We start from the raw sequence: 14,748 nt of genomic DNA, 5'->3' as shown, positions 1-14,748 counted from the left end.
ATACTATTGATTAGTGTTAACTATAATTTCATTGATTGATTTAATGTCACCTGTGCAAAACCCTGCTGACGAGATCAATAACCCTGCTGACAAGATCAATGCTTGTAACATTCCTCATAACACATCTGTAACCCTGGCTTCCCCCACTCCCTCTCTCCCTCCCTCCATTCCTCCCGCCCTCTCTCTCTCCCTCCGTCCCACCCTCCATTCCTCCCTCCCTCCCCCTCTCTCTCCCACCCTCCATTCCTCCCTCTCTCCCACCTCCATTCCTCCCGCCCTCTCTCCCCTCCCCCCTCTCTCTCTCCTGGCCCTCCATTCCCTCCCCTCCCCTCCCCCTCCTCTCTCCCACCCTCCATTCCTCCCGCCCTCTCCCTCCCCCCCTCTCTCTCCCTCCCTCCATTCCTCCCGCCCCTCTCTCTCCCTCCCTCCATTCCTCCGCCCTCTCTCCCTCCCCCCCTCTCTCTCCCTCGCTCCCACCCTCCCTCTCTCTCCCCCTCCATTCCTCCCTCCTCGCCCTCTCCCCTCCTCCATTCATCTACAGAAAGTAGCTCAGATCATAGGCCCTTCCACTATAGTGTGATTCCTGACTGGGACCCTGCTTGGAGTAAGTGGAGCAACGCCTCAACTCAAACCTCCTTCTCTAAACAACGCCTCAACTCAAACCTCCTTCTCTAAACAACGCATCAACTCAAACCTCCTTCTCTAAACAACGCCTCAACTCAAACCTCCTTCTCTAAACAACACCTCAACTCAAACCTCCTTCTCTAAACAACACCTCAACTCAAAGCACCTTCTCTAAACAACACCTCAACTCAAACCTTCTCTAAACAACGCCTCAACTCAAACCTCCTTCTCTAAACAACGCATCAACTCAAACCTCCTTCTCTAAACAACACCTCAACTCAAACCTCCTTCTCTAAACAACACCTCAACTCAAACCACCTTCTCTAAACAACGCCTCAACTCAAACCTCCTTCTCTAAACAACACCTCAACTCAAACCTCCTTCTCTAAACAACGCCTCAACTCAAACCTCCTTCTCTAAACAACGCCTCAACTCAAACCTCCTTCTCTAAACAACGCATCAACTCAAACCTCCTTCTCTAAACAACACCTCAACTCAAACCTCCTTCTCTAAACAACACCTCAACTCAAACCTCCTTCTCTAAACAACGCCTCAACTCAAACCTCCTTCTCTAAACAACACCTCAACTCAAACCTCCTTCTCTAAACAACACCTCAACTCAAACCTCCTTCTCTAAACAACGCCTCAACTCAAACCTTCTCTAAACAACACCTCAACTCAAACCTTCTCTAAACAACACCTCAACTCAAACCTCCTTCTCTAAACAACGCCTCAACTCAAACCTCCTTCTCTAAGCAACGCCCAGGGCCTGTATTCACAGAGCTTCTCAGAGTAGGAGTGGTTGAACTAGGATCAGGTCCCACCAGCCCTTGTAATCTCATTCACTATGATCTAAAAAGGGGAAAAACCGATCCCAGATCAGCACTGGTACTGAGATGATATGTGAATATGGGGGCTAAGAGCTGTGCTATAATCTGTACTGTATGGAAGCATGTATTTCTGCTGCTGTTTGGCCTGGGTACCATTCTCTTTGTGTTAACGTTCATCTCCTTGTCGTGCCAAACAAATGACACAAGAGTACAAGAGGTGGAATGTTAGCACGAAACAGGTCTGTATTTCAGGCTAGCTGTGGTGTTTTGATGGGAGGTCTGGGTGCTTGTAGTATCTCTGTAGTAAGTCTGTTACTCTGGTCTCTCTCTACAGGTCTGATATCCAGAAAAGACACTATTACCACGCCAAGGAAGACAGACGAGACAAATATTTGTTTTCTCGCACTGCCAACAGCAACTCTCATCTCACATGGACACTGTAAAGACCTGGGACTGTTTTTAAATCAAAAGAAAAGCCACTTTTGAGCATAGCTTTTATATTGTTTTTTTAAGTTAATTTAAATATTGTTATATTGTTCTTCCCAAAAGTACTGGTGGGTGCAGTTGTTTTTTTCCTGTACTATATTGGGTTATTTTGTAAATAATTATTTTAATAGTTTCCTGTGGATTTATGAATGGTTGGTTTCTTTATCGTCTTGTTGACCACTTTTACTGCAACTTCTGGTTCACCTGTTGATTGATGATATACCCTGGGATGAAAGGCTAGTTCTGGTTCACCTGTTGATTGATGTTATACCCTGGGATGAAAGGCTAGTTCTGGTTCACCTGTTGATTGATGTTATACCCTGGGATGAAAGGCTCGTTCTGGATCACCTGTTGATTGATGATATACCCTGGGATGAAAGGCTAGTTCTGGTTCACCTGTTGATTGATGATATACCCTGGGATGAAAGGCTAGTTCTGGTTCACCTGTTGATTGATGATATACCCTGGGATGAAAGGCTAGTTCTGGATCACCTGTTGATTGATGATATACCCTGGGATGAAAGACTAGTTCTGGTTCACCTGTTGATTGATGATATACCCTGGGATGAAAGGCTAGTTCTGGTTCACCTATTGATTGATGTTATACCCTGGGATGAAAGGCTAGTTCTGGATCACCTGTTGATTGATGTTATACCCTGGGATGAAAGGCTAGTTCTGGATCACCTGTTGATTGATGATATACCCTGGGATGAAAGACTAGTTCTGGTTCACCTGTTGATTGATGATATACCCTGGGATGAAAGACTAGTTCTGGTTCACCTGTTGATTGATGTTATACCCTGGGATGAAAGGCTAGTTCTGGATCACCTGTTGATTGATGATATACCCTGGGATGAAAGACTAGTTCTGGATCACCTGTTGATTGATGTTATACCCTGGGATGAAAGGCTAGTTCTGGTTCACCTATTGATTGATGTTATACCCTGGGATGAAAGGCTAGTTCTGGTTCACCTGTTGATTGATGTTATACCCTGGGATGAAAGGCTATTTCTGGTTCACCTGTTGATTGATGATATACCCTGGGATGAAAGGCTAGTTCTGGATCACCTGTTGATTGATGTTATACCCTGGGATGAAAGGCTAGTTCTGGTTCACCTGTTGATTGATGTTATACCCTGGGATGAAAGGCTAGTTCTGGATCACCTGTTGATTGATGATATACCCTGGGATGAAAGGCTAGTTCTGGTTCACCTGTTGATTGATGATATACCCTGGGATGAAAGGCTAGTTCTGGTTCACCTGTTGATTGATGATATACCCTGGGATGAAAGGCTATTTCTGGATCACCTGTTGATTGATGATATACCCTGGGATGAAAGGCTAGTTCTGGATCACCTGTTGATTGATGTTATACCCTGGGATGAAAGGCTAGTTCTGGATCACCTGTTGATTGATGTTATACCCTGGGATGAAAGGCTAGTTCTGTTATACCCTGGGATGAAAGGCTCGTTCTCTTCAAAAAAAAGGTCCAAAGCAACATGTTTATTTTTCGTCATTCTGGTACGACTCTTTTTACAGTGTCTTCACCTAACGTCTGTTCTGTGGTCAGATTCCTCCATCTTGTTTGACTGTGGTGGTGTTGTTGCCACTTCCTGTAGCCGCTCAGGTCTGACTGAGGGTGTATCCCAAATAGCAACCTATTCATTATGTAGGGGATTACTGTTGACCAGAGACCTATGGCCAAAAGCTCTGGTCGAAACTAGTGCACTATATATAGGGAATAAGGTGCTATTTGTGACGTGAGCCTGACTCCAGATCAGTTCCCTGACAGGTCAGAGCCAGTGGGTCTGAGAGGCTGAGGTCCTGTCCTCCTCATCGTAGTAGATCTGTCCTCCCAGCTGAGTGACTCGGGGCTGTAGAACGGAGAGAGGAGAACGGTACACACCGAGAGAAGAAGAGAGAGGGAGGCTACTTTCACCTACAGAGTTTCAAATGAAATATAAAAATAAATAAAAAACGTTTCTTGTTCATATACATTTTTATTTTTAAAGATGGCGTTAAGAAAGAAAGGAAAAACCTCTAAATGTACATTGTCTGTCTGTAAATAATATTTGCACCAGTGGTGCTCTCTGGTTCTAGTGTTGTGTAGGAGAAAGCAGAGGAAGACTGTGATAACGTTGTACATGTAGAAAGCAGCAGGAATCAACATTCAACATACAAATGACAACAGCGAAATGACTTTCCACTCGTTGAATCTGGAGCATGAATGTCTTAGTCCCCTGTCATCTCTCTTCATTCTGACACGTTCAAACTTCTAATAAACATGTGTTGGCTTTTGTATCCAGAAGGAGGGTGTTGGTTTTCACTGGGATCCTCAGGGGGGTGTTGGTTTTCACTGGGATCCTCAGGGGGTGTTGGTTTCACTGGGATCCTGAGGGGGTGTTGGTTTTCACTGGGATCCTCAGGGGGGGGTGTTGGTTTTCACTGGGATCCTCAGGGGGGTGTTGGTTTTCACTGGGATCCTGAGGGGGTGTTGGTTTTCACTGGGATCCTCAGGGGGGTGTTGGTTTTCACTGGGATCCTCAGGGGGTGTTGGTTTTCACTGGGATCCTGAGGGGGTGTTGGTTTTCACTGGGATCCTCAGGGGGGTGTTGGTTTTCACTGGGATCCTCAGGGGGGTGTTGGTTTTCACTGGGATCCTCAGGGGGTGTTGGTTTTCACTGGGATCCTCAGGGGGTGTTGGTTTTCACTGGGATCCTGAGGGGGGTGTTGGTTTTCACTGGGATCCTCAGGGGGTGTTGGTTTTCACTGGGATCCTCATCCTCAGGGGGTGTTGGTTTTCACTGGGATCCTCAGGGGGTGTTGGTTTTCACTGGGATCCTGAGGGGTTGGTTTTCACTGGTGTTGGTTTTTTCACTGGGATCCTCAGGGGGTGTTGGTTTTCACTGGGATCCTCAGGGGGTGTTGGTTTTCACTGGGATCCTCAGGGGGTGTTGGTTTTCACTGGGATCCTCAGGGGGTGTTGGTTTTCACTGGGATCCTCAGGGGGTGTTGGTTTCACTGGGATCCTCAGGGGGTGTTGGTTTTCACTGGGATCCTCAGGGGGTGTTGGTTCTCACTGGGATCCTCAGGGGGTGTTGGTTCTCACTGGGATCCTCAGGGGGTGTTGGTTTTCACTGGGATCCTCAGGGGTGTTGGTTTTCACTGGGATCCTCAGGGGGTGTTGGTTTTCACTGGGATCCTGAGGGGGTGTTGGTTTTCACTGGGATCCTCAGGGGGTGTTGGTTTTCACTGGGATCCTCAGGGGGGTGTTGGTTCTCACTGGGATCCTCAGGGGGGTGTTGGTTTTCACTGGGATCCTCAGGGGGTGTTGGTTTTCACTGGGATCCTGAGGGGGTGTTGGTTTTCACTGGGATCCTGAGGGGGTGTTGGTTTCACTGGGATCCTCAGGGGGTGTTGGTTTCACTGGGATCCTCAGGGGGTGTTGGTTTTCACTGGGATCCTCAGGGGGTGTTGGTTTTCACTGGGATCCTCAGGGGGTGTTGGTTTTCACTGGGATCCTCAGGGGGGTGTTGGTTTTCACTGGGATCCTCAGGGGGGTGTTGGTTTTCACTGGGATCCTCAGGGGGGTGTTGGTTTTCACTGGGATCCTCAGGAGGGTGTTGGTTTTCACTGGGATCCTCAGGGGGGTGTTGGTTTTCACTGGGATCCTCAGGGGGGTGTTGGTCAGTCAACATGTCTTCCTGAGGTGGGGGGACACTGGGTCTGTAGTCTGTCTTACTGTGTTGAGGTGGGGGGGACACTGGGTCTGTAGTCTGTCTTACTGTGTTGAGGTGGGGGACACTGTGTCTGTAGTCTGTCTTACTGTGTTGAGGTGGGGGGCACTGTGTCTGTAGTCTGTCTTACTGTGTTGAGGTGGGGGGACACTGGGTCTGTAGTCTGTCTTACTGTGTTGAGGTGGGGGGGACACTGTGTCTGTAGTCTGTCTTACTGTGTTGAGGTGGGGGGGACACTGGGTCTGTAGTCTGTCTTACTGTGTTGAGGTGGGGGGACACTGTGTCTGTAGTCTGTCTTACTGTGTTGAGGTGGGGGGACACTGTGTCTGTAGTCTGTCTTACTGTGTTGAGGTGTGGGGGACACTGTGTCTGTAGTCTGTCTTACTGTGTTGAGGTGGGGGGGCACTGGGTCTGTAGTCTGTCTTACTGTGTTGAGGTGGGGGGGGGGGCACTGTGTCTGTAGTCTGTCTTACTGTGTTGAGGTGTGGGGGGGGGGCACTGTGTCTGTAGTCTGTCTTACTGTGTTGAGGTGGGGGGACACTGGGTCTGTAGTCTGTCTTACTGTGTTGAGGTGGGGGGGACACTGTGTCTGTAGTCTGTCTTACTGTGTTGAGGTGGGGGGGGGGCACTGGGTCTGTAGTCTGTCTTACTGTGTTGAGGTGGGGGGACACTGGTTCTGTAGTCTGTCTTACTGTGTTGAGGTGGGGGGACACTGGGTCTGTAGTCTGTCTTACTGTGTTGAGGTGGGGGGACACTGTGTCTGTAGTCTGTCTTACTGTGTTGAGGTGGGGGGACACTGGGTCTGTAGTCTGTCTTACTGTGTTGAGGTGGGGGGACACTGGGTCTGTAGTCTGTCTTACTGTGTTGAGGTGGGGGGACACTGTGTCTGTAGTCTGTCTTACTGTGTTGAGGTGGGGGGGGGACACTGTGTCTGTAGTCTGTCTTACTGTGTTGAGGTGGGGGGACACTGGGTCTGTAGTCTGTCTTACTGTGTTGAGGTGGGGGACACTGGGTCTGTAGTCTGTCTTACTGTGTTGTGGTGGGGGGGGCACTGTGTCTGTAGTCTGTCTTACTGTGTTGAGGTGGGGGGGGCACTGGGTCTGTAGTCTGTCTTACTGTGTTGAGGGACACTGGGTCTGTAGTCTGTCTTACTGTGTTGAGGTGGGGGACACTGTCTGTAGTCTGTCTTACTGTGTTGAGGTGGGGGGACACTGTCTGTAGTCTGTCTTACTGTGTTGAGGTGGGGGGGGGGCACTGTGTCTGTAGTCTGTCTTACTGTGTTGAGGTGGACACTGGGGGGTCACTGTGTCTGTAGTCTGTCTTACTGTGTTGAGGTGGGGGGACACTGGGTCTGTAGTCTGTCTTACTGTGTTGAGGTGGGGGGACACTGGGTCTGTAGTCTGTCTTACTGTGTTGAGGTGGGGGGACACTGTGTCTGTAGTCTGTCTTACTGTGTTGAGGTGGGGGGGACACTGGTTCTGTAGTCTGTCTTACTGTGTTGAGGTGGGGGGGGACACTGTGTCTGTAGTCTGTCTTACTGTGTTGAGGTGGGGGACACTGTGTCTGTAGTCTGTCTTACTGTGTTGAGGTGGGGGGGACACTGTGTCTGTAGTCTGTCTTACTGTGTTGAGGGACACTGTGTCTGTAGTCTGTCTTACTGTGTTGAGGTGGGGGGGACACTGTGTCTGTAGTCTGTCTTACTGTGTTGAGGTGGGGGGGACACTGTCTGTAGTCTGTCTTACTGTGTTGAGGTGGGGGGGGGGACACTGTGTCTGTAGTCTGTCTTACTGTGTTGAGGTGGGGGGGACACTGTGTCTGTAGTCTGTCTTACTGTGTTGAGGTGGGGGGGACACTGGGTCTGTCTTACTGTGTTGAGGTGGGGGGCACTGTCTGTACTGTCTTACTGTGTTGAGGTGGGGGGGGCACTGTGTCTGTAGTCTGTCTTACTGTGTTGAGGTGGGGGGGACACTGTGTCTGTAGTCTGTCTTACTGTGTTGAGGTGGGGGGGACACTGGGTCTGTAGTCTGTCTTACTGTGTTGAGGTGGGGGGGGACACTGTGTCTGTAGTCTGTCTTACTGTGTTGAGGTGGGGGACACTGGGTCTGTAGTCTGTCTTACTGTGTTGAGGTGGGGGGACACTGTGTCTGTAGTCTGTCTTACTGTGTTGAGGTGGGGGGACACTGTGTCTGTAGTCTGTCTTACTGTGTTGAGGTGGGGGGGGACACTGTGTCTGTAGTCTGTCTTACTGTGTTGAGGTGGGGGGGGACACTGGGTCTGTAGTCTGTCTTACTGTGTTGAGGTGGGGGGACACTGGGTCTGTAGTCTGTCTTACTGTGTTGAGGTGGGGGGGACACTGTGTCTGTAGTCTGTCTTACTGTGTTGAGGTGGGGGGGGACACTGTGTCTGTAGTCTGTCTTACTGTGTTGAGGTGGGGGGGGGACACTGTGTCTGTAGTCTGTCTTACTGTGTTGAGGTGGGGGGGGACACTGTGTCTGTAGTCTGTCTTACTGTGTTGAGGTGGGGGGGGACACTGTGTCTGTAGTCTGTCTTACTGTGTTGAGGTGGGGGGGACACTGGGTCTGTAGTCTGTCTTACTGTGTTAAGTTGGGGGACACTGTGTCTGTAGTCTGTCTTACTGTGTTGAGGTGGGGGGGACACTGTGTCTGTAGTCTGTCTTACTGTGTTGAGGTGGGGGGGACACTGGGTCTGTAGTCTGTCTTACTGTGTTGAGGTGGGGGGGGGGGACACTGGGTCTGTAGTCTTAAGGAAACAGACTGACTGTACGACAGTGTCCTCTGTCCAGCTGCTCCAGACAGTCAGAGTAGCGCTGTGCTAGAGGAAGGGAGAACTGGAACAAGGAAAGGAAAGATGGATCTCTCAGAGTTAAGTCGCGCTAGATTGATTTTGGTTCAAGAGGCCCTGAATGTTGTGTTTTTGTTGCCCCCCCCCCGGACAATAAACTAGGGGAAACACTGAGAGGAAATCCTAAGGCGCTCACCTCCAACCACTGCAGGAGCTGCTGCTCTCTGCTCTTCTCCCGTCTCTCAGAACAAATGACTCTGAGCAGCTCAGAGACAAAGTCCTCAGCTTTCACCTGTCCTGTCTGGGGGGACGGGGACGAGAGGGACGGAGACAAGGGGCCAGGGAAGGAATGAGAGCTGCACCCGAAGAGACTCATCTTTACCAAACCAATATGGACACCTCAGGTGACCACTCAAAACAGTTTAACAGAACATCAACTCCCATAATATTAGCTATAATTAAAAGAAAAAGTCCTTATAAAGCAACAACCAAGGGGGAAGTGTCCCAGACACAGATTAAACCTAATCCTGGATTTAACAGCTCAATGCAGATTCAACATTGAGTTGACATTGTAATCGTGTGTCCAGGAAACTGCCCCCAGACGTATCGTCTCATTACCCAGAGGAAATAGACCAGGTTGGTTATCTTGAGAGTGCAGTCCTTGGAGTCCTCCAGTCTTATGGAGTCCAGGATGAGTCCGGTCAGAAAGACATGGCACTGCCTCCCAAACACCATGTCCTCCCAGGACACATTGAAGCAGGCAAAAGCTACATCTGGACCTGGAGACAAGACTGTCTGGATGCAAATCACCTTGTTGACCACGACTCAGCAGGGAATATATATATATGGACAACAGAATCTCTACAGTCTAAACTACTGTTGGATACGTCCCAAATGGCCCCCTCTTCCTTTTGTTATTGTGCTTTGCTTTTAACCAGTAGTGCACTATATAGGGAGTAGTCTTCCATTAGGGACGCAGCCTGTTTCTCATTAAACAGAGGAAACCAACAGCAGGCAACAGTCCTGTTCTAATGAACGAGATGCATACAGCTTCATGATAGTTGTTCTCTCCTGCTGTGGCCAGTAAACAGAGTCTGGTGGCGAACACCTTCCATACCACTCTACATACCACTCTACATACCACAACCAAGACTAGTAAACGCCTTCCATACCACGCTACATACCACGACCAAGACTAGTAAACACCTTCCATACCACGCTACATACCAAGACTAGTAAACACCTTCCATACCACGCTACATACCAAGACTAGTAAACACCTTCCATACCACGCTACATACCAAGACTAGTAAACACCTTCCATACCACGCTACATACCAAGACTAGTAAACACCTTCCATACCACTCTACATACCACAACCAAGACTAGTAAACGCCTTCCATACCACGCTACATACCACGACCAAGACTAGTAAACACCTTCCATACCACGCTACATACCACTCTACATACCACGACCAAGACTAGTAAACACCTTCCATACCACGCTACATACCACGACCAAGGCTAGTAAACACCTTCCATACCCACGCTACATACCAAGACTAGTAAACACCTTTCATACCACGCTACATACCACGACCAAGACTAGTAAACACCTTCCATACCACGCTACATACCACGACCAAGACTAGTAAACACCTTCCATACCACGCTACATACCACACTACATACCACGACCAAGACTAGTAAACACCTTCCATACCACGCTACATACCACGACCAAGACTAGTAAACACCTTCCATACCACGCTACATACCACAACCAAGACTAGTAAACACCTTCCATACCACTCTACATACCACGACCAAGACTAGTAAACACCTTCCATACCACGCTACATACCACTCTACATACCACAACCAAGACTAGTAAACACCTTCCATACTACGCTACATACCACTCTACATACCACGACCAAGACTAGTAAACACCTTCCATACCACGCTACATACCACGACCAAGACTAGTAAACACCTTCCATACCACGCTACATACCACTCTACATACCACGACCAAGACTAGTAAACACCTTCCATACCACGCTACATTCCACGACCAAGACTAGTAAACACCTTCCATACAACGCTACATACCACAACCAAGACTAGTAAACACCTTCCATACCACACTACATACCACGACCAAGACTAGTAAACACCTTCCATACCACGCTACATACCACTCTACATACCACAACCAAGACTAGTAAACACCTTCCATACTACGCTACATACCACTCTACATACCACGACCAAGACTAGTAAACACCTTCCATACCACGCTACATACCAAGACTAGTAAACACCTTCCATACCACGCTACATACCAAGACTAGTAAACACCTTCCATACCACTCTACATACCACAACCAAGACTAGTAAACACCTTCCATACCACGCTACATACCACGACCAAGACTAGTAAACACCTTCCATACCACGCTACATACCACTCTACATACCACGACCAAGACTAGTAAACACCTTCCATACCACGCTACATACCACGACCAAGGCTAGTAAACACCTTCCATACCACGCTACATACCAAGACTAGTAAACACCTTCCATACTACGCTACATACCACGACCAAGACTAGTAAACACCTTCCATACCACGCTACATACCACGACCAAGACTAGTAAACACCTTCCATACCACGCTACATACCACTCTACATACCACGACCAAGACTAGTAAACACCTTCCATACCACGCTACATTCCACGACCAAGACTAGTAAACACCTTCCATACCACGCTACATACCACAACCAAGACTAGTAAACACCTTCCATACCACACTACATACCACGACCAAGACTAGTAAACACCTTCCATACCACGCTACATACCACTCTACATACCACAACCAAGACTAGTAAACACCTTCCATACCACTCTACATACCACTCTACATACCACGACCAAGACTAGTAAACACCTTCCATACCACGCTACATACCACGACCAAGACTAGTAAACACCTTCCATACCACGCTACATACCACTCTACATACCACGACCAAGACTAGTAAACACCTTCCATACCACGCTACATTCCACGACCAAGACTAGTAAACACCTTCCATACCACGCTACATACCACAACCAAGACTAGTAAACACCTTCCATACCACACTACATACCACGACCAAGACTAGTAAACACCTTCCATACCACGCTACATACCACTCTACATACCACAACCAAGACTAGTAAACACCTTCCATACTACGCTACATACCACTCTACATACCACGACCAAGACTAGTAAACACCTTCCATACCACGCTACATACCACGACCAAGACTAGTAAACACCTTCTATACCACGCTACATACCACAACCAAGACTAGTAAACACCTTCTATACCACGCTACATACCACGACCAAGACTACTAAACACCTTCTATACCACGCTACATACCACGACCAAGACTAGTAAACACCTTCCATACCACGCTACATACCACTCTACATACCATGACCAAGACTAGTAAACACCTTCCATACCACGCTACATACCACTCTACATACCATGACCAAGACTAGTAAACACCTTCCATACCACGCTACATACCACTCTACATACCATGACCAAGACTAGTAAACACCTTCCATACTACGCTACATACCACTCTACATACCACGACCAAGACTAGTAAACACCTTCCATACCACGCTACATACCACGACCAAGACTAGTAAACACCTTCCATACCACTCTACATACCACTCTACATACCACGACTAGTAAACACCTTCCATACCACGCTACATACCACTCTACATACCATTCTACATACCACGCTAATACCACGACCAAGACTAGTAAACACCTTCCATACCACTCTACATACCACGACCAAGACTAGTAAACACCTTCCATACCACGCTACATACCACTCTACATACCACGACCAAGACTAGTAAACACCTTCCATACCACTCTACATACCACTCTACATACCATTCTACATACCCCGCTACATACCACGACCAAGACTAGTAAACACCTTCCATACCACGCTACATACCACTCTACATACCATTCTACATACCACGCTACATACCACGACCAAGACTAGTAAACACCTTCCATACCACTCTACATACCACGTCCAAGACTAGTAAACCCCTCCATACCACGCTACATACCACGACCAAGACTAGTAAACACCTTCCATACCACGCTACATACCACTCTACATACCACGACCAAGACTAGTAAACACCTTCCATACCACGCTACATACCACGACCAAGACTAGTAAACACCTTCCATACCACGCTACATACCAAGACTAGTAAACACCTTCCATATCTACGCTACATACCACGACCAAGACTAGTAAACACCTTCCATACCACGCTACATACCACGACCAAGACTAGTAAACACCTTCCATACCACGCTACATACCACTCTACATACCACGACCAAGACTAGTAAACACCTTCCATACCACGCTACATTCCACGACCAAGACTAGTAAACACCTTCCATACCACGCTACATACCACAACCAAGACTAGTAAACACCTTCCATACCACACTACATACCACGACCAAGACTAGTAAACACCTTCCATACCACGCTACATACCACGACCAAGACTAGTAAACACCTTCTATACCACGCTACATACCACGACCAAGACTACTAAACACCTTCTATACCACGCTACATACCACGACCAAGACTAGTAAACACCTTCCATACCACGCTACATACCACTCTACATACCATGACCAAGACTAGTAAACACCTTCCATACCACTCTACATACCACGACCAAGACTAGTAAACACCTTCCATACCACGCTACATACCACGACCAAGACTAGTAAACACCTTCCATACCACTCTACATACCACGACTAGTAAACACCTTCCATACCACGCTACATACCACGTCCAAGACTAGTAAACACCTTCCATACAACGCTACATACCACGTCCAAGACTAGTAAACACCTTCCATACCACTCTACATACCACTCTACATACCACGACCAGTCTTGACTTCTATATCTACTACCATGAGACTGTTACCATAGACTACCATGAGACTGTTACCAGAGACTGCTACTATAGACTACCATGAGACTGTTACCATAGACCTCTATATCTACTACCAAGAGACTGTTACTATAGACTACCATGAGACTGTTACCATAGACCTCTATACTACCATGAGACTGTTACCATAGACCTCTATATCTACTACCATAAGACTGTTACCATAGACTACCATATCTACTACCATGAGACTGTTACCATAGACTGAATTCAGCAAGTTGTCTCCATCTCCCCCTTGTGGACAGGGAGGCGTACTGCATGCAGTGGTCTCACAGCGTTTACTGAGCACAGCAACATAGATATCAAACCATCTCACAGCAACATAGATATCAAACCATCTCACAGCAACATAGATATCAAACCATCTCACAGCAACATAGATATCAAATCATCTCACAGCAACATAGATATCAAACCATCTCACAGCAACATAGATATCAAACCAACATAGATATCAAACCAACATAGATATCAAACCAACATAGATATCAAACCATCTCACAGCAACATAGATATCAAACCATCTCACAGTAACATAGATATCAAACCATCTCACAGTAACATAGATATCAAACCAACATAGATATCAAACCAACATAGATATCAAACCAACATAGATATCAAACCATCTCACAGCAACATAGATATCAAACCAACTCACAGTAACATAGATATCAAACCATCTCACAGTAACATAGATATCAAACCATCCCACAGTAACAGGTGAAGGACTTACTCTTGATATCTCCTCTCACATTTAGGTCTTTGTCGGCTCCGTAACCTGAGGGGGAAAAGTATGTTTTTTAAATTTACCTTTGGAAAATACATGGCTACTGACAATACAGAGTGTAGGCTAAATACCACTGACAATACAGAGTGTAGGCTAAATACCACTGACTACACAGAGTGTAGGCTAAATACCACTGACTATACAGAGTGTAGGCTAAATACCACTGACTACACAGAGTGTAGGCTAAATACCACTGACTATACAGAGTGTAGGCTAAATACCACTGACTATACAGAGTGTAGGCTAAATACCACTGACTACACAGAGTGTAGGCTAAATACCACTGACTACACAGAGTGTAGGCTAAATACCACTGACTATACAGAGTGTAGGCTAAATACCACTGACTACACAGAGTGTAGGCTAA

The 14,748-nt window shown here is 47.3% G+C and overlaps 1 protein-coding gene across 1 annotated transcript in view; it reads right to left on the bottom strand.

The window, feature by feature from the left end:
* Positions 1-3,565: 3,565 nt before the first annotated feature.
* The window catches only part of LOC135554476 (BTB/POZ domain-containing protein KCTD19-like), a 14,059-nt gene continuing 2,876 nt past the window's right edge, over positions 3,566-14,748 (bottom strand). The window contains exons 2-5 of the mRNA XM_064986801.1: positions 14,328-14,372; positions 9,098-9,258; positions 8,676-8,780; positions 3,566-3,814 (exon numbers count right to left, since the gene is read on the bottom strand). Of these exons, the coding sequence (XP_064842873.1) occupies positions 3,734-3,814; positions 8,676-8,780; positions 9,098-9,214 (303 nt within the window). The 5' untranslated portion in view covers positions 9,215-9,258; positions 14,328-14,372 and the 3' untranslated portion in view covers positions 3,566-3,733. The remainder of the gene's footprint in view (positions 3,815-8,675; positions 8,781-9,097; positions 9,259-14,327; positions 14,373-14,748) is intronic.

The sequence above is a fragment of the Oncorhynchus masou genome, chromosome 2, assembly GCF_036934945.1.
Source record: "Oncorhynchus masou masou isolate Uvic2021 chromosome 2, UVic_Omas_1.1, whole genome shotgun sequence".
Classification (NCBI taxonomy): domain Eukaryota; kingdom Metazoa; phylum Chordata; class Actinopteri; order Salmoniformes; family Salmonidae; genus Oncorhynchus; species Oncorhynchus masou.
This window is presented reverse-complemented; position numbering and strand designations above follow the sequence as displayed.